This window comes from Scyliorhinus torazame, chromosome 13, assembly GCF_047496885.1.
Source record: "Scyliorhinus torazame isolate Kashiwa2021f chromosome 13, sScyTor2.1, whole genome shotgun sequence".
Classification (NCBI taxonomy): Eukaryota; Metazoa; Chordata; class Chondrichthyes; order Carcharhiniformes; family Scyliorhinidae; genus Scyliorhinus; species Scyliorhinus torazame.
Window position 1 is genome coordinate 85,576,430 of NC_092719.1, and position 27,742 is coordinate 85,604,171.

At 45.9% G+C, this 27,742-nt stretch overlaps 1 protein-coding gene across 1 annotated transcript in view; it reads right to left on the reverse strand.

Moving 5' to 3' along the window:
- Positions 1-27,742, reverse strand: part of cdk17 (cyclin dependent kinase 17) — a 334,713-nt gene that overhangs the window by 12,849 nt on the left and 294,122 nt on the right. Inside the window, 3 exon segments of the mRNA XM_072471934.1 lie at positions 9,507-9,597; positions 9,700-9,742; positions 18,495-18,600. Of these exon segments, the coding sequence (XP_072328035.1) occupies positions 9,507-9,597; positions 9,700-9,742; positions 18,495-18,600 (240 nt within the window).

Below are 27,742 nucleotides of genomic sequence, written 5' to 3' on the forward strand. Positions count from 1 at the left end.
GACATGGTTCGCTTGCCCCCCCGCACACCTTGCACATCTAGCTTCTACACAAAAGAAATTGCTCATCCGGGCCACTGTCATGTGAGCCCGGTGAACGACCTTGAACTGTATCAGGTGAGCCGGGCGCATGTTGTGGACGCGTTGACTACTCAACGCTTCCACCCAGAGACCATCCTCTATCTCTCCTCCTAACTCCTCCTCCCACTTGCGCTTCAGCTCCTCAGTCTGCGTGTCCTCTGACCGCATGAGCTCCTTATTGATGTCGGAAACCTTCCCTTCTGCCACCTACTCTCTGGAAACTACCCTATTCTGAATCTCCCTTGGTGGTAGGAGCGGGAAGGTTGAGACCTGTCTACGTAGGAAGTCCCGCACCTGCAGGTACCTAAATTTGTTTCCCCCCGTCAATCCAAATTTCTCCTCCAGCTCCCTCAAGCTAGGAAGTCTCCCTTCTATAAACATATCCCCCATCCTCTCAATTCCTGCTCTCTGCCATCTCCAAAACCCCCCTTCCATCCCTCCCGCGGCAAACCGGTGATTATTACAAATTGGAGACCAGACCGATGCTCCCTCCGCTCCCACATGCTTCCTCCATTGCCCCCAGACTGAGGGCTGCCACCACCACGGGGCTGGTGGGGTACCGTGCCGACAGGAACGGCAGAGGCGCCGTTATCAACGCCCCCAAACTGGTGCCCTTACATGAGGCCGCCTCCATACGCTCCCATGCCGACCCTCCCCCCACCACCCACTTCCTGATCATGGCTATATTCGCCACCCAATAATAGTTACTGAAGTTTGGCAGCGCCAGCCCACCCTCTCCCCGGCTCCGCTCAATCATCCCCTTTTTTACTCGCCCGCCCATACGAAGCTCGTGATAACTTTGTTAACCCGTTTAAAAAAGGTCCGCGGAATGAAGATGGGGAGACACTGGAACACAAACCAGAATCTCTGAAGGACCGTCATCTTCACCGTCTGGACCCTCCCAGCTAGTGACAACGGGAGCGCGTTCCACCTCCGAAAATCGTCCTTCATTTGGTCCACCAGACGGGCCAGATTAAGTTTGTGCAATCGTTCCCATTCCCGCGCCACTTGGATGCCTAGATACCTAAACCTTCCCCTACCACTCTAAACGGCAGTTCCCCCAGTCGTCTCTCCTGTTCCCTTGCCCGAATTGCAAACATCTCACTTTTCCCCATATTTAGTTTGTACCCCGAAAACCGGCCAAATTCCCCCAGAATCCTCATGATTTCTTCCATCCCCTCCACTGGGTCCGATATATACAGGAGCAGGTCGTCTGCGTAAAGTGAGACTCTGTGTTCCACTCCCCCCAGACCAACCCCTTCCAGCCCCTTGAGGCTCTCAATTTGCAAAGATGATTCTGGATAGGAGCGAAAGCAACAGGGTAGTTGTTATGACTTTAACTTTCCAAATATTGACTGGAAACGCTATAGTTCGAGTACTTTAGATGGGTCCGTTTTTGTCCAATGTGCGCAGGAGGCTTTCCTGACACAGTATGTAGATAGGCCAACGAGAGGCGAGGCCATATTGGATTTGGTACTGGGTAATGAACCAGGACAGGTGTTAGATTTGGAGGTAGGTGAGCACTTTGGTGATAGTGACCACAATTCGATTACGTTTACTTTAGTGATGGAAAGGGATAGGTATATACCGCAGGGCAAGACTTATATCTGGGGGAAAGGCAATTATGATGCGATGAGGCAAGACTTAGAATGCATCGGATGGAGAGGAAAACTGCAGGAGATGGGCACAATGGAAATGTGGAGCTTGTTCAAGGAACAGCTACTGCGTGTCCTTGATAAGTATGTACCTGTCAGGCAGGGAGGAAGTGGTCGAGCGAGGGAACCGTGGTTTACTAAAGCAGTCGAAACATTTGTCAAGAGGAAGAAGGAGGCTTATGTAAAGATGAGGCATGAAGGTTCAGTTAGGGCGCTCGAGAGTTACAAGTTAGCTAGGAAGGACCTAAAGAGAGAGCTAGGAAGAGCCAGGAGGGGACATGAGAAGTCTTTGGCAGGTAGGATCAAGGATAACCCTAAAGTTTTCTATAGATATGTCAGGAATAAAAGAATGACTAGGGTAAGAGGGCCAGTCAAGGACAGTAGTGGGAAGTTGTGCTTGGAGTCCGAGGAGATAGGAGTGGTGCTAAATGAATATTCTTCGTCAGTATTCACACAGGAAAAAGACAATGTTGTTGAGGAGAATACTGAGATTCAGGCTACTAGACTAGCAGGGCTTGAGGTTCATAAGGAGGAAGTGTTAGCAATTCTGGAAAGTGTGAAAGCAGGCAAGTTCCCTGGGCCGGATGGGATTTATCCTAGGATTCTCTGGGAAGCTAGGGAGGAGATTGCTGAGTCTTTGGCTTTGATCTTGAAGTCATCTTTGTCTACAGGAATAGTGCCAGAAGACTGGAGGATAGCAAATGTTGTCCCCTTGTTCAAGAAGGGGAGTAGAGACAACCCCGGTAACTGTAGACCAGTGAGCCTTACTTCTGTTGTGGGCAAAATCTTGGAAAGGTTTATAAGAGATAGGATGTATAATCATCTGGAAAGGAATAATTTGATTAGAGATAGTCAACACGGTTTTGTGAAGGGTAGGTCGTGCCTCACAAACCTTATTGAGTTCTTTCAGAAGGTGACCAAACAGGTGGATGAGGGTAAAGCAGTTGATGTGGTGTATATGGATTTCAGTAAAGCGTTTGATAAGGTTCCCCACGGTAGGCTACTGCAGAAAATACAGAGGCATGGGATTCAGAGTGGTTTAGCAGTTTGGATCAGAAATTGGCTAGCTGAAAGAAGACAAAGGGTGGTGGTTGATGGGAAATGTTCAGACTAGAGTCCAGTTACTAGTGGTGTATCACAAGGATCTGTTTTGGGGCCACTGCTGTTTGTCATTTTTATAAATGACCTGGAGGAGGGTGTAGAAGGATGGGTGAATAAATTTGCAGATGACACTAACTTTAGTGGAGTTGTGGACAGTGCGGAAGGATGTTACAATTTACAGAGGGACATAGATAAGCTGCAGTGCTGGGCTGAGAGGTGGCAAATGGAGTTTAATGTAGAAAAGTGTGAGGTGATTCATTTTGGAAGGAATAACAGGAAGACTGAGTACTGGGCTAATGGTAAGATTCTTGGCAGTGTGGATGAGCAGAGAGATCTCGGTGTCCATGTACATAGATCCCTGAAAGTTCCCACCCAGGTTGAGAGGGTTGTTAAGAAGGCGTACGGTGTGTTAGCTTTTATTGGTAGAGGGATTGAGTTTCGGAGCCATGAGGTCATGTTGCAGCTGTACAAAACTCTGGTACGGCCGCATTTGGAGTATTGCGTGCAATTCTGGTCGCCGCATTATAGGAAGGATGTGGAAGCATTGGAAAGGGTGTAGAGGAGATTTACCAGAATGTTGCCTGGTATGGAGGGAAGATCTTATGAGGAAAGGCTGAGGGACTTGAGGCTGTTTTCGTTAGAGAGAAGAAGGTTAAGAGGTGACTTAATTGAGGCATACAAGATGATCAGAGGATTGGATAGGGTGGACAGTGAGAGCCTTTTTCCTCGGATGGTGATGTCTAGCACGAGGGGACATAGCTTTAAATTGAGGGGCGATAGATATAAGACAGATGTCAGAGGTAGGTTCTTTACTCAGAGAGTAGTAAGGGCGTGGAATGCCCTGCCTGCAACAGTAGTGGACTCGCCAACACTAAGGGCATTCAAATGGTCATTGGATAGACATATGGACGATAAGGGAATAGTGTAGATGGGCTTTAGAGTGGTTTCACAGGTCGGCGCAACATTGAGGGTCGAAGGGCCTGTACTGCGCTGTAATGTTCTATATTCTATGTTCAGTGCAATTGCCAGCGGCTCTATGGCCAGCGTGAACAACAGTGGGAGAGGGGGCACCCATCCCGTCCCCCGGTGTCGCCTAAAATAGTCCAATGTCGTCTTATTCGTCCGTACGCTCGCCAGAGGAGCCTGATACTGCAACCTGACCCAGTCAATAAAGCCCCGCCCAAATCCGAACCGTCCCAGTTCCTCCCACAGATATTCCCATTCTACTCGATCAAAGGCCTTCTCTGCGTCCATTGCGACCACTACCTCCACCTCCCTACCTTCTGGGGACATCATGATCACATTTAGTAACCTTCTTACATTGGACACCAACTGCCTTCCCTTAACGAACCCCGTCTGGTCCTCCCCAATCTCGACCGGAACACAATCTTCAATCCTAAAGGACAAAATGTTGGTCAACAGTTTGGCGTCCACATTCAATAGGGATATAGGCCTGTAGGACCCACACAGCTCCGGATCCTGATCCCGCTTCAGAATCAGCAAGATCGTGGCCTGTGACATCGTCGGGGGAAGCACCCCACGTTCCCTTGCCTCATTGAATGTGGCCCCAAAATCCCAGCGAACATTTGATGGAACTCCGCTGGGTACCCATCCAGCCCCAGGGCTTTACCCGACTGCATGGCTTTCAGCCCCTTCGCTATCTCTTCAATCCCGATCGGTGCCCCCAGCCCTTCGACCAGCTCCCCGTCCACCTTAGGGAAATTCAGCCCCCCTAGGAAGTGCCTCATCCCCTCTGGCCCCGGTGGGGGTTCCGACCCATACAGCCTACTATAAAACTCCTTAAATGCCTTATTCACTCCTGCAGAGTCTCCCACCAGGTTCCCGTCTCCATCCTTTACTTTCTCTATCTCCATGGCTGCCTCCCTCTTTCTAGGCTGCTGTGCAAGCATTCTGATGGCCTTCTCTCCACACTCATAAATCGCCCCCCTCGCCTTTCTCAGCTGCTCTACCGCCCTCCATGTGGTTAACAAGCCGGACTCCGCCTGTAGCCTCCGCCGTTCCCTTAAAAGCCCTGCCTCTGGGGACTCCGCATACCTCCTGTCGACCTGTAGTATCTCCTTTACCGGTTGGTCCGTCTCTGTCCTGTCTACCTTCTGCCTGTGGGCCTGTATCGAGATCAGCTCACCTCTAACCACCGCCTTCAATGCCTCCCAGACCACCGCTGCCTAAATTTCCCCCGTGTCATTGACCTCCAGGTAATTTTGAATACATTTCCTCAACCGCCCGCACACCTCCTCGTCCGCTAAGAGCCCCACGTCTAACCTCCAGTGCGGGGGCTGATTACTGTCTTTACTAACCTGTAGGAAAACCCAGTGTGGGGCATGGTCGGAGATTGTGATCGCCAAGTACCCCGTGTGCACCATCCCCACCAGTAGAGCCCTGCTCAGAATAAAGAAATCGATCTGGGAGTGTACTTTATGCACATGCGAGTAGAAGGAGAATTCCTTTACTTTTGGCTGCCCAAATCTCCATGGGTCCACCCCCCCCCCCCCCCAAAAATCTGCTCCATGAACCCTTTTAGCCCCTTAGCCATTGCTGGCACCCTGCCCGTTTATGAGCTTGACCGGTCTAAACCAGGGTCAATAACTGTATTGAAGTCCCCTCCCATGACCAGTTTATGCGAATCCAGGTCCGGTATCTTCCCCAGCATCCTCTTTATAAACTCCACATCGTCCCAGTTTGCTGCGTATACATTTACTAGTACCACCTGCACCCCATCCAATTTCTCACTGACTATAATGTACCGGCCTCCCACATCTGAAACTATTCTTGCCGCCTCAAACATCACTCACTTGTTGATCAAGATCGCGACCCCTCTCGTCTTCGAGTCCAGTCCCAGTGAAAAACCTGTCTGACCCAACCTTTCCTTAACCTAATCTGGTCAGCTACTCTAAGGTGCATCTCCTGCAGCATTACCACATCCGCCTTCAGTCCTCACAAATGCACGAACATGCGTGCCCTCTTGACCGGCCCATTGAGCCCTCTTACATGCTAGGTGATCAGTCTAGTTGGGGGGCTCATCGCCCCCCCCCCCTTCGCCGATCAGCCATCCCCTCTCTTGGGCCAGTCACCAGCCCACGCTCCACGCCTCCACCGGCCCAGCTAGTTTGGTGGCCCTCGCCCCTGGCGCCAGACAATCTCCCACCAATTGTTCCCACCCCACCCCCGCTCATACATACATATTCAAATGAAAAACAATTCCAACACAATTGTCCGACAGATTTAAAAAAACGAAGTTGAACACAAAAAAAGGGATCAAGCAAAAATTCCAGCATCTGAACAAACACACCTCCATCCCCCTATAGTGCAAATGCAAACTTTACCTTACACAGCTCTGCAGCTGGCCTCAGATCCATACAGCAGGCATAACAAATAACGTCCGAAAAAGCAAGAAACAAGAAACCTTTTTTGAAAAACATAAACACTACAGCAAAATTCAAAGTTCTCAGTCCGACACCAGTCCAGCGCTTCTTCAGCTGACTCAAAATAGAGATGTTGCTCCTTGTGTGTGACCCAGAGGCGGGCCGGATACAACAGCCCGAACTTCACCTTTTTCTTGAAAATTGTCGACCTGGTCTGGTTAAACCCCGCTCTTCTCCTGGCCACCGCACTCAGGTCTTGATAGATCCGCAGGATACTGTTGTCCCATTTGCAGCTAGGTGTCTGCTTGGCCCATTGTAAAACGCGCTCCTTATGCAGATATCTGTGGAATCTCACCACCATTGCCCTCGGGGGGTCTCCCATTTGTGGCTTCCTCGCAAGCGCTCTGTGAGCCCTGTCCACCTCCAACAGTTGGGGGAATGTTTCTCCCCCCCCCCCCCCACCTTGCAGCTCCTCAAACATGGCCACTATGTATGCCCCAGCGTCCGCTCCTTCGGATCCCTCCGGGAGCCCAACGATCCTCAAGCTCTGCCGACGGGACCTGTTCTCTAGGTCGTCCACCTTCTCTAGGAGCCTTTTCTGCTGGTCTCTTAGCATCCCCACCTCCAACTCCCCCGCTATTTGATGTTCCTCCTGGTCAGCCAGTGCCTTCTCTACTTTCTGGATCGCCCGATCTTGGGCATCCAATCTACGTTCCAGCCGCGAAATTGCCTCTTTAATCAGGTCCAAGCAGTCCCGCTTCTGCTTGGCGAAGCCCCCCTGGATAACTTGCATCAACTGCTCCTTTGACCGCTGGGGCAACAAACCAGAGGTCCGGTCCTCCGCCATGCTTACTCCCGGTGCAGCTTCAGCCCAAGCCTTCTGTCCTTCTGTTTCTGCCTTTGCGAGCACTTCTAGTCCTCCTCTCCATGCACTGATGTGGGAATTCAGTTCACAATTGCCTCCGTCATCAATTTTTCAAATCAAGTCCGGTAAAAAATCAGGGGAAAAGGTCCAAAAGTCCGACCTGAGCGGGGGCCACCAAATGTGCGACTTACTCCTTCATAGCCACCACCGGATGTCTTTCAAGGGTTCTTACAGCGATACCAATATTGTAGAAGGGCAAGCTCTAGTCAGTTCAGTGATTTCAACTTGTTTGCAGTATGGGGCAACTTCAACCTCTCATCCTGCGAGGAAGGGTAGAATCACTGACAGAAACTTCTGGATTTCCACATTATTCCATCTATATGTAGAGTCCAGAAGTTGTTGTCAGTTTGACAGTTGTATTGGTAGTGAACACTGACAGTTTTTCTGAGATGTAGAAACAAATAATGGCAGAAGGAGAAAGAAAAGCAGACAGGCAGTTTTTTTCCCCCTTCACATTTTAATTTGATGCTTTAAAATAGAATTTTGAAGTAACCAAATTATCTTTGTGGAAACCAGATAGGATGGTAGGGTAAGAGAGATAGGGGAGTAGCAGATTAGGGAGACCTCTCGCACCTATCCTTAGTGGGAGTGGATGATGAGTTACGGGTGAATTAAGTGTTCGAACAAGTGTGCTGAGAGAATATGAACACTGAGCCGGTGGCTCAAAATAGAAGAGGCTATGCCAGGATGGGGAATGGGAAGGTGAAAGAGTCGGAAATATGATGAAAGCAGTGGGATAATGGAGAGGAAAAGGGAGTTGCTTGGGGGCCACATTTTCCCCATAATCCACGTTCCAAATGCTATATTATGTGCTGCCACCCACCCAAAATAAAAAAGGAGAAGCAGGAGACAGAACCAGAGGAGGATGCAGAGAGAGAGAGAGAGAGAGAGAGAGAGAGAGAGAGTGAAATCTTGTGCTAACTTGCTGTTAACGTTTCCATCATAAATTCCTATATCCACATTTAAGAATGAAAATTGCTTGTGTAAATTAGTCCTATTGTAATTGCAAGCTTCTGCTGGTGTAGTCATATCTTACCAGCAGTGGGTGTGAACATAGAATAGCAAGCTTACATAGACAGTTTCCATTACAACTATGGAAAAAGAGATTTAGAATGAACAATAAAAATAAGGACAGAATGCTTGACTTTAAAATGAGAATTTAATCCCTCCGAAATTCCCTCCGAGCCTTTGCCTCGGCTCCTCCCTCTGCAATTGGATCCTGAACTTCCTAACTCACAGGCCACGATCAGTAAGGATAGGCAACAACATCTCCTCCATGTTCATCCTCAACACCGGTGCCCCACAAGGCTGTGACCTCAGCCCCTTACTATATTTCCTTATACACCTATGACTGTGTGGCCAAATTCCCCATCAATTCGATTTTCAAGTTTGCGAATGACACCACAGTAGTGGGTCGGATCTCAAACAATGATGAGACAGAGTATAGGAATGAGATAGAGAATCTGGTGAACTCTCCCTCAATGTCAACAAAACAAAGGAGATGGTCATCGACTTCAGGAAGCGTAGTGGAGAACATGCCCCTGACTACATCAATGGGAATGAAGTAGAAAGGGTTGAGGGCTTCAAGTTTTTTGGTGTCCAGATCAACAACCACCTGGCCTGGTCCCGCCATGCCGACATTATAGTTAAGAAAGCCCACCAACGACTCGACTTTCTCAGAAGACTAAGGAAATTTGGCATTTCAACAACGACTTTCACCAACTTTTACAGATGCACCATAGAAAGCATTCTTTCTGGTTGTATCGCAGCTTGGTACAGATCCTGCTCTGCCCAAGACCGGAGGAACCTACAAAGGGTCATGAATGTAGCCCAATCCATCGCGCAAACCAGCCTCCCATCCACTGACTCGATCTACAATTCCTGCTGCCTCGGAAAGGCAGCCACCATAATTAAGGACCCCATGCACCCTCGACATACTCTCTTCCACCTTCTTCAGTCAGGAAAACGATACAAACGTTTGAGGTCAAGTACCAACCGACTCAAGAACAGCTTCCTCCCTAGTGCCATCAGACTTTTGAATGTACCTACCTCATATTAAGTTGCTCTTTTCTCTACAATCTAGCTATGATTGTAACATTACAGTCTGCAGTCTCTCCTTCCTTCCCTATGTATGGTATGCGTTGTCTGGATATCATGCAAGAAACAATACTTTTCACTGTATACTAATACATGTGACAATAATAAATCAAATCAAATCAGTTTGTACAATCTGATCAAAACATCTTTTGGCATCGGCCACAATTTCACCCGGAACCTACACTGGGTAATGACTTCCTGTAACACCATGGGACATTAAAGTATTTTAAAAGATTACCACTAATTATGAAGCAGTGATTGATTTACCATCGGGTAGAGTGTGTGCCCTTGTTCCAAGACTTTTAAAGTAAAGATGCTTCATGGCATCTTCTGCAGAAATTCTCTTCTTCGCCTGGTACTGAAAAGCAAATTAGATACCTCTTAATTACTTTTAAAACAAAGTGAAAATTACTTTGATCTATGTTGAAAGAATTATCAACATTTCAATTATTCAACTTACTTGTAAAAAATTGGATAACAATTCAATTCCTTCAATGTCCAATCTGTAAGAAAAAGCAAGTCTCAAGTTGAAGGAGTTAGATTAGCACACACATCTGTCCTTATAGTTGTTCATCTTTTCTGTATGCCTCCAGGAGTGAGGAAGATAAGCAGGCACACTTTTGTATGAATAACTATATCAAGCTGATTACCTTCATAAGACATGTACAAATCATCCAAACTTGGATTCTACCTAATTCAGTCCATTAAGAGAGGCAACCAAATGTAGGTAAAAGCCATAATAAGAAAATACTCTACAAATACCCTTCATTCCTTGAAGGCAATGAAGGATATTCCGTTAAATCTTACAGTCAGATTTCAGTCTGACACAGGATCTCACGAGTCATCCGCGCTCCCAGCAGCACAGAAATAATGCGTGGAATTTTAATGAGACTAAGGCCCGCACCTAACCTATTTGACAATGGTGGGAATGTACGCCCCTATTCAGTGCTGGGAAGCTCATTAATTATGCACAGGCTTGCATTGTGCCAAATCGTGCAGGGGGCAGCATGGTAGCACAGTTGCTTCACAGGTTCGATTCCCGGCTTGGGCCACTGTCTGTGCGGAGTCTGCAGGTTCTCCCCGTGTCTGCGTGGGTTTCCTCCGGGTGCTCCGGTTTCCTCCCACAGTCCAAAGATGTGCAGGTTAGGTGGATTGGCCATGCTAAATTGCCCTTAGTGTCCAAAAAAGGTTAGGTGGGGTTATGGGGATAGAGTGGAGGTGTGGGGTGTTCTTTCCAAAGGTTGGTGCAGACTCGATGGGCCAAATGGCCTCCTTCTGCACTGTAAATTCTATATCTATGTCTAAATCAGATGTTGTGTTGGGAGCAGATTCATTTACCCACTGTCAGCTGGCAGGTTCGAAAGTCCAGGAGCCATATTTAAACCCAAGTCCAACACACATCTCACTCTCTTCAGCCCACCCGTGTTCAGATTATCACAGATGTCTGGCAAGCAGAAGAACAAGGCTTGCAGCCTCAAGGAGGCAGCACCCTGCTTCACCCACCGGACCATAGGCCCTTTGTCAGAGGAGTGCAGGTACACAGGCATGTCCTGTATCCCGGGATAGCTCCGGGAAGCATACCAACTTCACATCTCTGGCCTGGGAGACTGTCGCAGAGCAGATCAATGTGGCTGTCATGCACACCTGAAGAGCTATCCAGTGTAAGAAGAGGATGAATGATCTCTTCTGCTCCTCCAAGGTATGTCCTCTCATAGCACCCTTCAATATCAAACTTTTATCATGGCATAATGCACTCAACGGCTACTCTCTTCACGGATCTTACCAGGGCATTAGTGGGGTCACACATCAATACTCTTTCTCTGACAGAGGCTTTCACATTACTACCATCCCATCTATCATGTTGCTCACACAACATCCTCTAGCCCTTCTGTGGAGAACCTTCCACAGACAGGGGACATGCATCTCACACAACTTCTTCTCCATCCATTCTCATCATATGCCTTTCTTTCGTCTTCAAAAAAGCCAATCTGGCACAGAACAGAAGGAAACAATGCGCACAGAGGGAGGGATGGGTCTCAATGAGTTCAAGGAGGCTGCAGCCAAGCTAGCTGGGGAGCAGTGGGATCACACTCCTGTGGGAAAATGGAGATTGGCCTCTCCCAGCAACTTAGTATGGGTCACAGTTCAATCACTTAATCAAATCCTGACAATCACAGAGTCACATGTAGTCTTATGGAGTTCATGCTTATCAACTGAAACTATTTTCACGGCACCATCGCTTCAAGGGCCACAAGGCAGCCAAGGTCTCGGGCACTCGGAGGGCTGCTCAGTCCAAGTCAGATGATAAGCTTTTGGAAGCAACGACCAATTCAATGCTGGAGATACAACAACAGGAAGCATACCATCAGGCAGAGATTTGGCAGTCATTTAACAGACTAGAGCGAACAATGGACAAGTTTGCCCACGTTCTGGTCTGATGTCAAGGCAGCATCTCGAGGTCACACGATGGGAAGGTTGGTGACCACCATGGAGATGTTGGTCCAGCAGATCTTGCCAGATTTTCACTCAATCACACACCCTGGTGGGCACCATCAAGATATAGACGACATGGGGATGAGGCACCTTGACCTTCCTCCAGGTGCACCATCTGCTGCAGAAATCAGGTCGGTGCCCTCGGGCACACAGAGTGAGGATAAGCACCAGTCGGAGGGTGTGCAGCCACTCACATGCACTCCAGCCGTTCAGGCCGCTGAGTACGCTTCTGCCCGAGCAGGAGAGGTTTATCAGGCCAGGGCCCTTCAAGCCTCGGGTCACCAGCGGACATCCACTAAGGTCATTGCAGACATCAGGATGTAGCAGTCTGCCTCAACTTCTGCTACGGATGTCAGGGCCACACCCCAGGTGTAACGGTAGGGCGAAGAAAATTAAGAAATTTTGTTACTTTTGGGTCAGTAGTGTGCTCTCACCGTAAAGAGAATTGCCCTTTTATTAATACATTTGATGGTTGTTATAACCTGCCTACTTACCATTGGCTGGGGACTAATGACTATCCCACAATCCTGTGAGAGTATGAGCTTCCCCAATGAGGGGGGCGGAGAAACCACTAGTAAACTCCTAGTATAAATAAAGCTGGCCAGTTCAGGAACCAGCAGGAAGGAGTATGTAGCAAGGGAAGTTACTGCTACTGTTATGTATATATGTTATAGTAAATAAATGTTATTACTTTGTATCCTTAAAACTCGTGCTGGATTCTTCGTGGCCCTTACAAAAATGGTATATGAATGTTTTGGTCAACTGAAGACATTGTGAAGTGGTACATTGGAATCCTCTATCCATCCTCCCACATTGTCCCACTGTGAAATTAACATTCCTGTGATGTCACCCTCAGTTGAACTAGTCTCTTCACTCTTGCGTGATGTCAGAGAGATGTGGTTAAATCTTTATTGAAGGGTGTAATGTAAGCGTTTCTATCTAACTGTTCTCCCAGAAGGAACACCATTGATTGAGGGCAGGTCATCAACATTGATTATTCTAGTGACATTTGTGTCTCCTGTGGTGGTGGCAGAAGATAAGACCTGCACAGAAGAAGGAGGTGACTCATCTCGGTTGCAGCAGTGTTTGCATCATTAGATTGAGGCGAAGGCTTCAGGTTTTCTCTTGTAAGACTCTCAGTTCCCAGAGCGAGCACATTCACAGGACACTGTTGACTGAAGCCAAGATCATGGTCTGGTGATTTATGGGGCCAGAACGTGCAAGTGTGAATGCTGGACTCGTTCTCGCAGCGAATGGTTGGACATCCCAAGATGAAAGGGAATAGTAGTCCAGAGATGTCTGGTTATGTGGATTGGCCACGATCGGTGTTATGGGAAGAGAATGGGGAGGGCTGGACTTAGGTAGAGTGTCCTTTCAGAGGGGCAGTGCAGACCCAATGGGCCGAATTGTCTCCTTCCGCCCTGTAGGGATTCTATGGCATTGAGGGTAAGGAGAGATATGGTGGTATGCTCTCACTTAACATTACCCTTCCTGGAACCTGTCAACAATTAAAATATCAGGCACGTCTCCTATGTCTTTGTTCCTCCATGGCGTAATCACATTCATACTGAGCCTGAACAGCTTCCGGAGCTTCCTGGGCCACCAAATCGTCATTATCCAATGAGCTCTCATCCTCATCTAGTTCACCCTCTGGCACTGGATCAATTCTTCACGTTGCCAGATTGTGAAGGGCACGATACAATGCAATTCTAAGTGAAATCCTGTCATTTCAGGGATATCCCTTATCTACAAGTAGCCATCCCTGCAGATTTACTGGCCCCTTGAAAATATCAGGCAGCTGGGAGTGACTCAGGATGTAGGAGCCATGGCAACTCCTAGGGTAAGGTGCATACACCTGTGCTTCCAATGGTCACACACCAGTTTCACCTTAATGAAATGGTAGCCGTTGCGGTTTATAAACATGAGGGGCTGCTGCCATAGGGTCCATATAATTACACGGGTGCAGTCTTTTGCCCTCTGCACTCTTGGGAAGCCCGAGATGCCGGCAAAGCTGGTTAATCTCGCAGCCTGGCGAACTTTCTCCAGAGCAAACCTGCCACAATGATGGGCCTTCCTGTAAAGACCATCTGTGGCCTTCTTTATGCATTGAGCTGTTGCAGATGTGAAAGATGTTGCACATGTCCCCTATTGATCCCTGGAAAGACCGAGAGGCAAAGAAATTGAGTGTTCTGGTTTCTGGTTACCCTCAAAGCCACTCCAACCCATGGGCCGTCAGAAAATCACAAAAAAAGGGGCTATGTGGAGGATTTGGACAGATTTAGTGAGTGGACAAGAACATGGCAGATGGAAGATATTGTGGAAAAATAGGAGGCAATCCACTTTGGTAGAAGGAACAGATGTGCAGAGTATTTCCACAATGGTAAGAGATTAGCAAGTGGGTACGGCACGGTGGCACAGTGGTTAGCACTGCTGCTTCACAGTGCTGAGGACCCGGGTTCGATTCCGGCTCCAGGTCACTATCCGCTGGATTAGTAATCCAGAGACCCAGGATAATGATCTGGGGACCAGGGTTGGAATCCCACCACGGCAGATGATGGAATTTAAACTCAATAAAATATCTGGAATTAAAAGTCTAATGATGACCATGAAACCATTGTCGATTGTCGTAAAAATCCATCTGGTTCACCAATATCCTTTAGGGAAGGAAATCTGCCACCCTTACCTGGTCTGGCCTACATGTGACTCCAGACCCACAGCAATGTGGTTGACTCTTAAATGCCCTCTGAAATGGCTTAGCAGCCATTCCGTTGTATTTAATATCTCTTGCTTTTAAAGATGTTACTCTACATGGCATTAGTTTGGAATCTATTTCACATACCGACTACATCGGTCTCTAATCTTCCTTGAATATGTTATTTTTTGTATTAGGTCATGGTCTGCTATCACTGCCCAGTTAGATTGGCAACTTACTTCTACAAATATTTATGACATTCAGCAACTTATAGAAATCGATTGTTTTAAATCATACCGATACCCACTTCATTATCTTCTTGAAAATAACAAAAGAACAAAGAACAAAGAACAAAGAAATGTACAGCACAGGAACAGGCCCTTCGGCCCTCCAAGCCCGTGCCGACCATACTGCCCGACTAAACTACAATCTTCTACACTTCCTGGGTCCGTATCCTTCTATTCCCATCCTATTCATATATTTGTCAAGATGCCCCTTAAATGTCCCTATCGTCCCTGCCTCCACTACCTCCTCCGGTAGTGAGTTCCAGGCACCCACTACCCTCTGCGTAAAAAACTTGCCTCGTACATCTACTCTAAACTTTGCCCCTCTCACCTTAAACCTATGCCCCCTAGTAATTGACCCCTCTACCCTGGGGAAAAGCCTCTGACTATCCACTCTGTCTATGCCCCTCATAATTTTGTATACCTCTATCAGGTCGCCCCTCAACCTCCTTCGTTCCAGTGAGAACAAACCGAGTTTATTCAATCGCTCCTCATAGCTTATGCCCTCCATACCAGGCAACATTCTGGTAAATCTCTTCTGCACCCTCTCTAAAGCCTCCACATCCTTCTGGTAGTGTGGCGACCAGAATTGAACACTATACTCCAAGTGTGGCCTAACTAAGGTTCTATACAGCTGCAACATGACTTGCCAATTCTTATACTCAATGCCCCGGCCAATGAAGGCAAGCATGCCGTATGCCTTCTTGACTACCTTCTCCACCTGTGTAGCCCCTTTCAGTGATCTGTGGACCTGTACTCCTAGATCTCTTTGACTTTCAATACTCTTGAGGGTTCTACCATTCACTGTATATTCCCTACCTGCATTAGCCCTTCCAAAATGCATTACCTCACATTTGTCCAGGTTAAACTCCATCTGCCATCTCTCCGCCCAAGTCTCCAGACAATCTAAATCCTGCTGTATCCTCAGACAGTCCTCATCGCTATCCGCAATTCCACCAACCTTTGTGTCGTCTGCAAACTTACTAATCAGACCAGTTACATTTTCCTCCAAATCATTTATATATACTACAAAGAGCAAAGGTCCCAGCACTGATCCCTGTGGAACACCACTGGTCACAGCCCTCCAATTAGAAAAGCATCCCTCCATTGCTACCCTCTGCCTTCTATGGCCTAGCCAGTTCTGTATCCACCTTGCCAGTTCACCCCTGATCCCGTGTGACTTCACCTTTTGTACTAGTCTACCATGAGGGACCTTGTCAAAGGCCTTACTGAAGTCCATATAGACAACATCTACTGCCCTACCTGCATCAATCATCTTAGTGACCTCCTCGAAAAACTCGATCAAGTTAGTGAGACACGACCTCCCCTTCACAAAACCGTGCTGCCTCTCACTAATACGTCCATTTGCTTCCAAATGGGAGTAGATCCTGTCTCGAAGAATTCTCTCCAGTAATTTCCCTACCACTGAAGTAAGGCTCACCGGCCTGTAGTTCCCGGGATTATCCCTGCCACCCTTCTTAAACAGAGGAACAACATTGGCTATTCTCCAGTCCTCCGGGACATCCCCTGAAGACAGCGAGGATCCAAAGATTTCTGTCAAGGCCTCAGCAATTTCCTCTCCAGCCTCCTTCAGTATTCTGGGGTAGATCCCATCCGGCCCTGGGGACTTATCTACCTTAATATTTTTTAAGACACCCAACACCTCATCTTTTTGGATCACAATGTGACCCAGGCTATCTACACCCCCTTCTCCAGACTCAACATCTACCAATTCCTTCTCTTTGGTGAATACTGATGCAAAGTATTCATTTAGTACCTCGCCCATTTCCTCTGGCTCCACACATAGATTCCCTTGCCTATCCTTCAGTGGGCCAACCCTTTCCCTGGCTACCCTCTTGCTTTTTATGTAAGTGTAAAAAGCCTTGGGATTTTCCTTAACCCTATTTGCCAATGACTTTTCATGACCCCTTCTAGCCCTCCTGACTCCCTGCTTAAGTTCCTTCCTACTTTCCTTATATGCCACACAGGCTTCGTCTGTTCCCAGCCTTTTAGCCCTGACAAATGCCTCCTTTTTCTTTTTGACGAGGCCTACAATATCATTCGTCATCCAAGGTTCCCGAAAATTGCCGTATTTGTCTTTCTTCCTCACAGGAACATGCCTGTCCTGTATTCCTATCAACTGACACTTGAAAGCCTCCCACATGTCAGATGTTGATTTGCCCTCAAACATCCGCCCCCAATCTATGCTCTTCAGTTCCCGCCTAATATTGTTATAATTAGCCTTCCCCCAATTTAGCACATTCATCCTCGGACCACTCTTATCCTTGTCCACCAGTACTTTAAAACTTACTGAATTGTGGTCACTGTTACCGAAATGCTCCCCTACTGAAACATCTACCACCTGGCCGGGCTCATTCCCCAATACCAGGTCCAGTACCGCCTCTTCCCTAGTTGGACTGTTTACATATTGTTTTAAGAAGCCCTCCTGGATGCTCCTTACAAACTCTGCCCCGTCTAAGCCCCTGGCACTAAGTGAGTCCCAGTCAATATTGGGGAAGTTGAAGTCTCCCATCACCACAACCCTGTTGTTTTTACTCTTTTCCAAAATCTGTCTACCTATCTGCTCCTCTATCTCCCGCTGGCTGTTGGGAGGCCTGTAGTATACCCCCAACATTGTGACTGCACCCTTCTTATTCCTGATCTCTACCCATATAGCCTCACTGCCCTCTGAGGTGTCCTCTCGCTGTATAGCTGTGATACTCTCCTGAACAAGTAGCGCAACTCCGCCTCCCCTTTTACATCCCCCTCTATCCCGCCTGAAACATCTAAATCCTGGAACGTTTAGCTGCCAATCCTGCCCTTCCCTCAACCAGGTCTCTGTAATGGCAACAACATCATAGTTCCAAGTACTAATCCAAGCTCTAAGTTCATCTGCCTTACCCGTAATGCTCCTTGCATTAAAACATATGCACTTCAGGCCACCAGACCCGCTGTGTTCAGCAACTTCTCCCCGTCTGCTCTGCCTCAGAGCCACACTGTCCATATTCCCTAGTTCTCCCTCAACGCTCTCACCTTCTGACCTATTGCTCCCGTGCCCACCCCCCTGCCATACTAGTTTAAACCCTCCCGTGTGACACTAGCAAATCTCGCGGCCAGGATATTTATGCCTCTCCGGTTTAGATGCAACCCGTCCATCTTATACAGGTCACACCTGCCCCGGAAGAGCTCCCAGTGGTCCAGATAACCGAAACCCTCCCTCCTACACCAGCTGTTTAGCCACGTGTTTGTCTGCTCTATCTTCCTATTTCTAGCCTCACTGGCACGTGGCCAGTTAGATTGGCAACTTACTTCTACAAATATTTATGACATTCAGCAACTTATAGAAATCGATTGTTTTAAATCATACCGATACCCACTTCATTACGTTTTAAAAACTGTTGTGATATTTTAACTACAGCCTTTGCTCGCAAACTAAACATGGTTATTAATGGTCTTATCACATTACTCATTAACGTCCAGTGTTTATTCACTATGATACTAGGTTCCACTCCTGCTCCAGAACTTCTAGTGGGTATATATTTCGGAGCTTTCCGAGCCTAACTACATTGTACTGTATTTATCCACACTGAAGAATATCTACTATATTTGGATATTTTCCCATTGTGCATCTAAATCAGCCTATGCTCTACTTGATATCAATTCCCAATTCCTTGAATCTTTCATGGTTCACAGACATTATGATAACTATGGACAGAAAGTAAATCACAGCTCATTTCATGCGTATTTAAATGGACCTCATTAATAAATGCAATTGACTACCAGTACCTTGGTGCATGATTTATCACAAGTTGCGGCTTATACTTAGGAAAGTTGTAAGCCTTAAATTCCTCATTTGAAGATATTCCTGGCCATGTCTCCTCTGTAGGTGTTCCTGGATTAAATAAAGTTTATTAGTATGATGCAAATACGCATGGAAAATACAAACATGATTTCCAAATTTCATAGTTTATTTCACAAGTGTTTTTGCAAACTGATTTGATGTGTGTAGAAATGGCACATTCTTTTAAAGAAATTCAACCTGTACATGAAAATAGAAAATGCCATCAACTTAAGAGGGAGAAATACCAAAGAAACACCCTTTAGAAAAATTCACACAACAGGCTATCAATTTACACTCTAATGTGTGTTATATTCTCTATTAGCTACATTAGACATGATAAAGATCATGATGTATCACTCTGATGGATTTAAGTTATAACTGTGATAGGAGTACTGGATAAACTATTCTTACTTTGTGCTGAAGCCCCAAGTAACCAGGCTCCTTTATCAGCAATGTGGCCCCTACCATTTACTGCAACGCCAAATCTCCTAAACTAGCTCCATCAATAGTAATGTTATCAATGAAAGTATGCAGTACTAGAGATGGCTATTCATCTGTATCAAATCATGCCTGTTAGGATCCTTCTGGATTTCCAGGTGGAGACAACCAAATGATCAGGGAGCCATGTTTTGGCCAGTAGAAGAATTACTATCGTCAAGTTATTTTATTCCACACCCCTGCCATTCAATGGATGCCAGTCACCATCTTTAAGACTGAGATAGATAGGTTCTTGATTAATAAGGTGATCGGGGGTTATGGGGAGAAGGTAGGAGAATAGGGATGAGAAAAATATCAGCCATGATTGAATAGCGGAACAGACTCCATGGGCTGAGTGGCCTAATTCTGCTCCTTGGTCTTATGATTTCTTGTCCCAGTGGCATTATTCATGTGTGATTCTCAACATTGAATTTTGGAATGTCTACTACGATAATACTAAATATACTGTGCACACAAGATCTATTACTCTTCACAAATCAAAGCTCTGAAAGCCAAGCATTGCACCTTTACTGAACGTATCAGTCAATTCAGCACGAAACTGAGAATCAGACTCTGGATCATTTTCATCAGTGCAGTTCAGTAATGCAGTGGAAAAATATGCTGAATCATCATAGGAGCACTGACCCATGTTTTATGGGAAAATAAAGTAAAGGTATTCAAGAACGTTCTCCACTTGGGACCTCTATGTCAACTACACAGGTGTCCTGAAATTTGGAGTAAACTTCAACAATTTCATGTTGAAACATGCTCCAGGCATTTATCATTACACAGGCTCATCTGTGAAAGAAGGACCAAATGGGCTCAAGGTCAATTCTTGTAATTGAATTAAGTCTCAAGACTGTCTCACATCTTGTTGGCAACCTGCAAGTTGCTAGAATGCCTGATCCAGAATTGTAGTGCACATTTGCAACATATGAACAGAAGATAATTTCAATTTATAAAAGCGCCTTTCAGATCCTCTGGACATTCCACAACACTTTACTGCCAATAAGTGCTTTTGAAAAATAGTGTTTTTTAAAATGCAAATCCAGTAGACAATCTGTGCACAGCAAGACCCCAGAAACAGCAATGAACTAAAGATCAGATAATCTGTTTTAATTATATTGCTTGAGGAATAGTGGTCAGGCAACAAAGGAGAGCACCCCAGAATTTAGTCAAATAATATCATAGAATATTTTACACTATTTGAGAGGGCAGACTCAGTTTAATGTCTCACCCACACGGAAATGTCAAGCTAACAATCTTTTAACTCAGAGGCAAGTCAAGGCTGAGAAACTCTCTGCATAAAATTAAGGCAAATGACTAACGAGCCAGGTCAATGGAAGTTGGTTATTTTTTGGGTCACTTTTATATTATTGTTATATTCTTCTCCCGGAATTAACTGAAGGACCAGGAAAAATTGCAGTTCAAGTCTGTTAGTGCACAGTCACAGGGAAAATTCCACATTCCTTGTTTGCAGCCTTTTCCGGAGGGGTTTTCCATGGTTTATGGGCAATAGTGTTTACTCAGGGATGGTCAAGGGTCCAATGTGCTAAAGTATTCAGCTTTAATCGTTGTATAAACGAGTTTGTGGATCATACCACAAATTCACCACAGGAATCAAGGCTGACACTCCATCACAGCTCTGAGCGAGTGCTGCACTGTCAGAGCTGTCGGCTTTCAGATGAGGCATTCAACCCTCTCACATGGGCATAAAAAATTCCATGATATTATTTAGAACAGCAATGGAGCTAACCACGGTTTCTTGGTCAACATTCATCCCACAATTCCACATCACTCAGATTATCCAGATATTTATCACATTGCTGTTTGTGGAATCTGTCTGTGTGCAAATTGACTGCCATATCCCCAACAGTGACTTCACATCAAATAAGTACTTTGAGACATTCAGAGACATTTGCTAAATAGATGCAATTCCTTTTTTTCTTTCAAAAATATCAGTGTTAGGATATTAACACAGTTGATGCTGAATCTGTATCAGAAGAACTCACCTAAACCTGACAAATCTGACTGGTGAGGAGGGTGGGAGGTTCTCCCAGTGAACCAGAGAAGACAGAGCCAGGAGTGAGACACAGCTAAGAGTGAGTTTGGTAATTTAAATCTAGGTGGGAATTGGAAGCTGCGTGGGGAGGAAGTGCTTTTTATCCCTGGTAAGTGACTGGTAAGAAGTGTTTCTGTTTTTGTTTCTTTTCATTGGTATATTTATTTATTTTTTCTTTGTTGTTTCTTTTGTTGAAATTGTAGTTGTTGAAGTTAACCGAAGGTTTAAGACATGGCAGGAGATCTCAGACCCGTGTCATGCTCCTCGTGTGTGATGTGGGAGCTCAGGGACACGTCCACTGTCCCTGGCTCCTTCACGTGCAAGAAGTGTGTCCAGTTGCAGCTCGTGTTAGACCGCTTGACTGCTCTGGAGCTGCGGATGGACTCACTTTGGAGCATCCGCGATGCTGAGGACGTCGTGGATAGCATGTTTAGCGAGTTGGTCACACCGCAGGTGAAAGGTACTGAGGGAGATAGAAAATGGGTGACCAAAAGACAGAGCAAGAGTAGGAAGGCAGTGCAGGTGTCCTCTGTGGTCATCTCCCTGCAAAACAGATATACAGCTTTGGATACTGTTGAGGGAGATGGCTCACCAGGGGAAGGCAGTAGCAGCCAGGTTCATGGCACCGTGGCTGGCTCTGCTGCGCAGCTGGGCAGGAAGAAGAATGGCAGGACTATAGTGATAGGGGACTCAATTGTAAGGGGAATAGACAGGCGGATCTGCGGACGCAATCGAGACTCCAGGATGGTATGTTGCCTCCCTGGTGCAAGGGTCAAGGATGTCTCGGAGCGGCTGCAGGACATTCTTGGGGGGGGGGGGGGGGGGGGTGTGAACAGCCAGCTGTCATGGTGCACATAGGCACCAACGATATAGGTAAAAAACGGGACGAGGTCCTACAAGCTGAATTTAGAGAGCTAGGAGTTAAACTAAAAAGTAGGACCTCAAAGGTAGTAATCTCAGGATTGCTACCAGTGCCACGAGCTAGTCAGAGTAGGAATGTCAGGCTAGAGAGGATGAATGCGTGGCTCGAGAGATGGTGCAAGAGGGAGGGATTCAAATTCCTGGGACATTGGAACCGGTTCTGGGGGAGGTGGGACCAGTACAAACCGGACGGTCTGCACCTGGGCAGGACTGGAACTGATGTCGTAGGGGGGGGGGGGGGGGGGGGGGTGTTTGCTAGAGCTGTTGGGGAGAGTTTAAACTAATGTGGCAGGGGGATGGGAACCGATGCAGGAAGTTGGAAGGTAGTAAAACAGGGACAGAAAAAAAAGGCAGTAAGGGGGAAAGTGTAAGGCAGAGAAGCCATAGTCAAAAATCAAAAAGGGCGACAGTACAAGGTACAATGACTGAGGGGAGCTCAGTGAATAGGACCAGGAATACTAAAAGAAATAAAACGGGAAGTGAAAACGTTAATGGTAAGAGACGCGGCAGGTTGTTACATGAAGATATGGGTTCAACGACAAGGAAAATTAGGAGAAAGGTTAAGAGGAAATATAACTTAGGAGAGGTTACTGATCGAGGTGTTAAGATTCAGAACAGAGGTAAAAAAGCCAACATAAAAGTGTACTTTACCTGAATGCTCGTAGTATTCGGAATAAGGTAAATGAGTTGATGGCGCAAATCATCATGAATGACTATGATTTAGTGGCCATTACTGAAACATGGTTAAAGGATGGTCACGACTGGGAGTTAAATATCCGAGGGTATCAAACTTTTCGGAAGGACAGAGTGGATGGTAAGGGAGGTGGTGTAGCGCTGTTATTTAAGGATGACATCCGGGCAACAGTAAGGGATGACATCGGTGCTATGGAGGATAAGGTTGAATCCATTTGGGTGGAAATCAGGAATAGTAAGGCGAAAAAGTCACTGATAGTAGTCTATAGGCCACCAAATAGTAACATTATGGTGGGGCAGGCAATAAACAAAGACATAACGGATGCATGTGGAAATGGTACAGCAGTTATCATGGGGGATTTTTAATCTACATGTTGATTGGTTTAACCAGGTCGGTCAAGGCAGCCTTGAGGAGGAGTTTATAGAATGTATCCGCAATAGTTTCCTAGAACAGTATGTAATGGAACCTACGAGGGAACAAGCGGTCCTAGGTCTGGTCCTGTGTAATGAGACAGGATTCATTCAGGATCTCATAGTTAGGGATCCTCTCGGAAGGAGCGATCACAATATGGTGGAATTTAAAATACAGATGGAGGGTGAGAAGGTAAAATCAAGCACTAGTATTTTGTGCTTAAACAAAGGAGATTACAATGGGATGAGAGAAGAACTAGCTAAGGTAGACTGGGAGCAAAGACTTTATGGTGAAACAGTTGAGGAACAGTGGAGAACCTTCCAAGTGATTTTTCACAGTGCTCAGCAAAGGTTTATACCAACAAAAAGGAAGGACGGTAAAAAGAGGGAAAATCGACCGTGGATATCTAAGGAAATAAGGGAGAGTATCAAATTGAAGGAAAAAACATACAAAGTAGCACAGATCAGTGGGAGACTAGAGGACTGGGAAATCATTAGGGGGCAACAGAAAGCTACTAAAAAAGCTATAAAGAAGAGTAAGATAGATTATGAGAGTAAACTTGCTCAGAATATAAAAACAGACAGTAAAAGTTTCTACAAATACATAAAACAAAAAAGAGGGGCTCAGGTAAATATTGGTCCGTTAGAGGATGTGAAGGGAGATTTAATAATGGGAGATGAGGAAATGGCTGAGGAACTGAACAGGTTTTTTGGGTCGGTCTTCACAGTGGAAGACACAAATAACATGCCAGTGACTGATGGAAATGAGGCTATGACAGGTGAGGACCTTGAGAGGATTGTTATCACCAAGGAGGTAGTGATGGGCAAGCTAATGGGGCTGAAGATAGACAAGTCTCCTGGACCTGATGGAACGCATCCCAGAGTACCAAAAGAGATGGCTAGGGAAATTGCAAATGCACTAGTGATAATTTACCAAAATTCACTCGACTCTGGGGTGGTCCCGGCGGATTGGAAATTAGCAAACGTGACACCACTGTTTAAAAAAGGAGGTAGGCATAAAGCGGGTAATTATAGGCCAGTGAGCTTAACTTCAGTAGTAGGGAAGATGCTGGAATCTATCAAGGAAGAAATAGCGAGGCATCTGGATGGAAATTGTCCCATTGGGCAGACGCAGCATGGGTTCATAAAAGGCAGGTCGTGCCTAACTAATTTAGTGGAATTTTTTGAGGACATTAACAGTGCGGTAGATAACGGGGAGCCAATGGATGTGGTATATCTGGATTTCCAGAATGCCTTTGACAAGGTGCCACACAAAAGGTTGTTGCATAAGATAAAGATGCATGGCATTAAGGGGAAAGTAGTAGCATGGATAGAGGATTGGTTAATTAATAGAAAGCAAAGAGTGGGGATTAATGGGTGTTTCTCTGGTTGGCAATCAGTAGCTAGTGGTGTCCCTCAGGTATCAGTGTTGGGCCCACAACTGTTCACAATTTACATAGATGATTTGGAGTTGGGGGACCAAGGGCAATGTGTCCAAGTTTGCAGACGACACTAAGGTAAGTGGTAAAGCAAAAAGTGCAGAGGATACTGGAAGTCTGCAGAGGGATTTGGATAGGCTAAGTGAATGGGCTAGGGTCTGGCAGATGGAATACAATGTTGACAAATGTGAGGTTATCCATTTTGGTAGGAATAACAGCAAAAGGGATGATTATTTAAATGATAAAATATTAAAACATGCTGCTGTGCAGAGAGACCTGGGTGTGCTAGTGCATGAGTCACACAAAGTTGGTTTACAGGTGCAACAGGTGATTAAGAAGGCAAATGGAATTTTGTCCTTCATTGCTAGAGGGATGGAGTTTAAGACTAGGGAGGTTATGCTGCAATTGTATAAGGTGTTAGTGAGGCCACACCTGGAGTAGTGTGTTCAGTTTTGGTCTCCTTACTTGAGAAAGGACGTACTGGCACTGGAGAGTGTACAGAGGAGATTCACTAGGTTAATCCCAGAGCTGAAGGGGTTGGATCACGAGGAGAGGTTGAGTAGACTGGGACTGTACTCGTTGGAATTTAGAAGGATGAGGGGGGATCTTATAGAAACATATATAATTATGAAGGGAATAGATAGGATAGATGCGGGCAGGTTGTTTCCACTGGCGGGTGAAAGCAGAACTAGGGGGCATAGCCTCAAAATAAGGGGAAGTAGATTTAGGACTGAGTTTAGGAGGAACTTCTTCACCCAAAGGGTTGTGAATCTATGGAATTCCTTGCCCAGTGAAGCAGTAGAGGCTCCTTCATTAAATGTTTTTAAGATAAAGATAGATCGTTTTTTGAAGAATAACGGGATTAAGGGTTATGGTGTTCGGGCCGGAAAGTGGAGCCGAGTCCACAAAAGATCAGCCATGATCTCATTGAATGGTGGAGCAGGCTCAAGGGGCCAGATGGCCTACTCCTGCTACTAGTTCTTATGTTCTTATATTTTAATGCTTGCAAACATACTTTAGAGGTCCCATGTCAATCATACTTTGAATTTCCTGTAATTGATCATGAACTCCGGCTGCTAACATGGGATGGAAATATGTCGATAGCTCCTTCTGATTTTGCTCGCACCAACTGGTTATAAAAGTATAGCTGAACATACAAACCTATCATTGAAGAAAGAGCCCGTCTCTACAAGCAGGCGTTTACTTTGGATTTGAGGCCTGGCCGAAAAACAGAATTTGTACCGGGAGTAGATCCTGTTGTTGAACTTCTACTTCTGACTGGAGACCGAGAAGACCACTGTATGCACACATTCCCCAGCTCATGCCTCAGGTTAATGTGAACCATGGATCATGACATTCTTGAGCTTTCTCATCAGTTGAAAGAAATTTGGCAACAAAGGGTACAAGACAGCAAGAAATACTGAATTTTGAATTTTCCAGATTTGATATAACCTCTCTTATAATTCTCGCAGCAGTTTTGGCACCTGATCACATTTACAAATCTTCAGACAATCCCAACAAAATCACCTACTGAGTCTACTGAGTGTGGGAGAAGATCCAAAGTTGAGAGTATGGCCTTCCGGTGGTGCATGTGGGAGGATGGTAAAATGATAGGACAGTTATCGTTTGCTTTTTGTGTCCATGTTGACCTCCCCAGTCGGATCTTGTCCAATACCAGGTAAGATTGTCCCTTCAAGAAAATCCTCAAATGATTCATTCTTATGGTTCTTCCTGAATGTTTCAGCATCCTACAACAGTGCTTGCAAGGAGAAGGAAATTCCATCAATGTCCTCTGCAAATGCCTTAGCTATGTCAAATAGTGTGACAATGTCATATAGGATGGCATCCTTGCCGAAGTCTTGAACATCTACTGCTGATTATTTTAGGAGGTTTACCAATATTCTTAAATGCAGTAAAAATTGATTCCTGGAAAAAGTGGGAACTTGCTTTACCAGCAAATTGACCATAGCGGACTACTTGTGCTGTTTCATAGGAAGCCCCATGCATCTGAAGAATTCTCTCTTGCTAAAGGTCTGCACTCAAAACACTCTGCAATTAATGCATTCTCAGAAATTAATTATGTTCAGAGGGTGTTCACCAAAGAACTACTTCATAAATGTACAACTGAATCAAATTCTGTTTTGACAAAGCAAGAAACCCTTGGTGGGGTTACGGTGGAGGTTTAAGTATGGTGGGTGCCCTTTCCAAAAGCCGGTGCAGACTCGATGGGCCGAATGGCCTCCTTCTGCACTGTAAATTCTATGATTCTGGGATTGGTAAGCAGCTGAGAGGACAAATTGGTCAAAAGCAAAGGAAAGTTTGTTAATCATGGTGCTGCTGGGGAACTAGAGTGTGCACTCATGCTGCAATTTACTGCTTCATTCACAGATGAGGATATCACCTGCATCATTGATGGTCTACACTTTATAGACACTGAAGCATGGATGTGTACATCATTATACAGATTGAGACATGGGGGTTAGGAATTTAGGTGTGGAACTACAGAGTGTTTGTTCCTCTTTGAACTAGGAAATGTAACTGAAGCGGCAGAACATGATTGATGTCGTGGACATGGATAGTGGAACAGGGATCAAATCAATATCCCCGTGTTGTGTTTCTCTTTTTGTGGGTTGAGACTGACTTTGTTGCTAGTAGTCATTTGGCAGGACATCTATGCAATAAAACCAGTTACCTCTCTTCTCTCACTCCTCTCCGTGCCCCACCTCATTATTCTCATTTTGGGTACGTTTAACACGTGCATCGCCTGCTCATCTTACGATGAATAGGGGCTACCCGGGCGGCGTGGTGGCGCAGTCATTAGCAGTGCTGCCTCACGGCGGCGAGGTCCCAGGTTCGATCCCAGCCGTGGGTCACTGTCCGTGTGGAGTTTGTACATTCTCCCCGTGTTTGCGTGGGTTTCATCCCCACAACCCAAAGATGTGCATGGTAGATGGATTGGCTATGCTAAATTGCCCCTTAATTGGAAAAATAAATTGGGTACTCTAAATTTATTTTTAAAAAATGAATAGAGGCTACCTTGGCCTGGGTTGAGACAACAGACCTTCACTGAATTCCACAAATTGGCATTCAGTAACTGAAGTCTGTAGCCTTGTTTTTTAAGCTTCTACAAATTGTGCTTTAAAAGACAGAATTCAAATCCACCTAATGCCACTCCACATGCCTCCCCAGC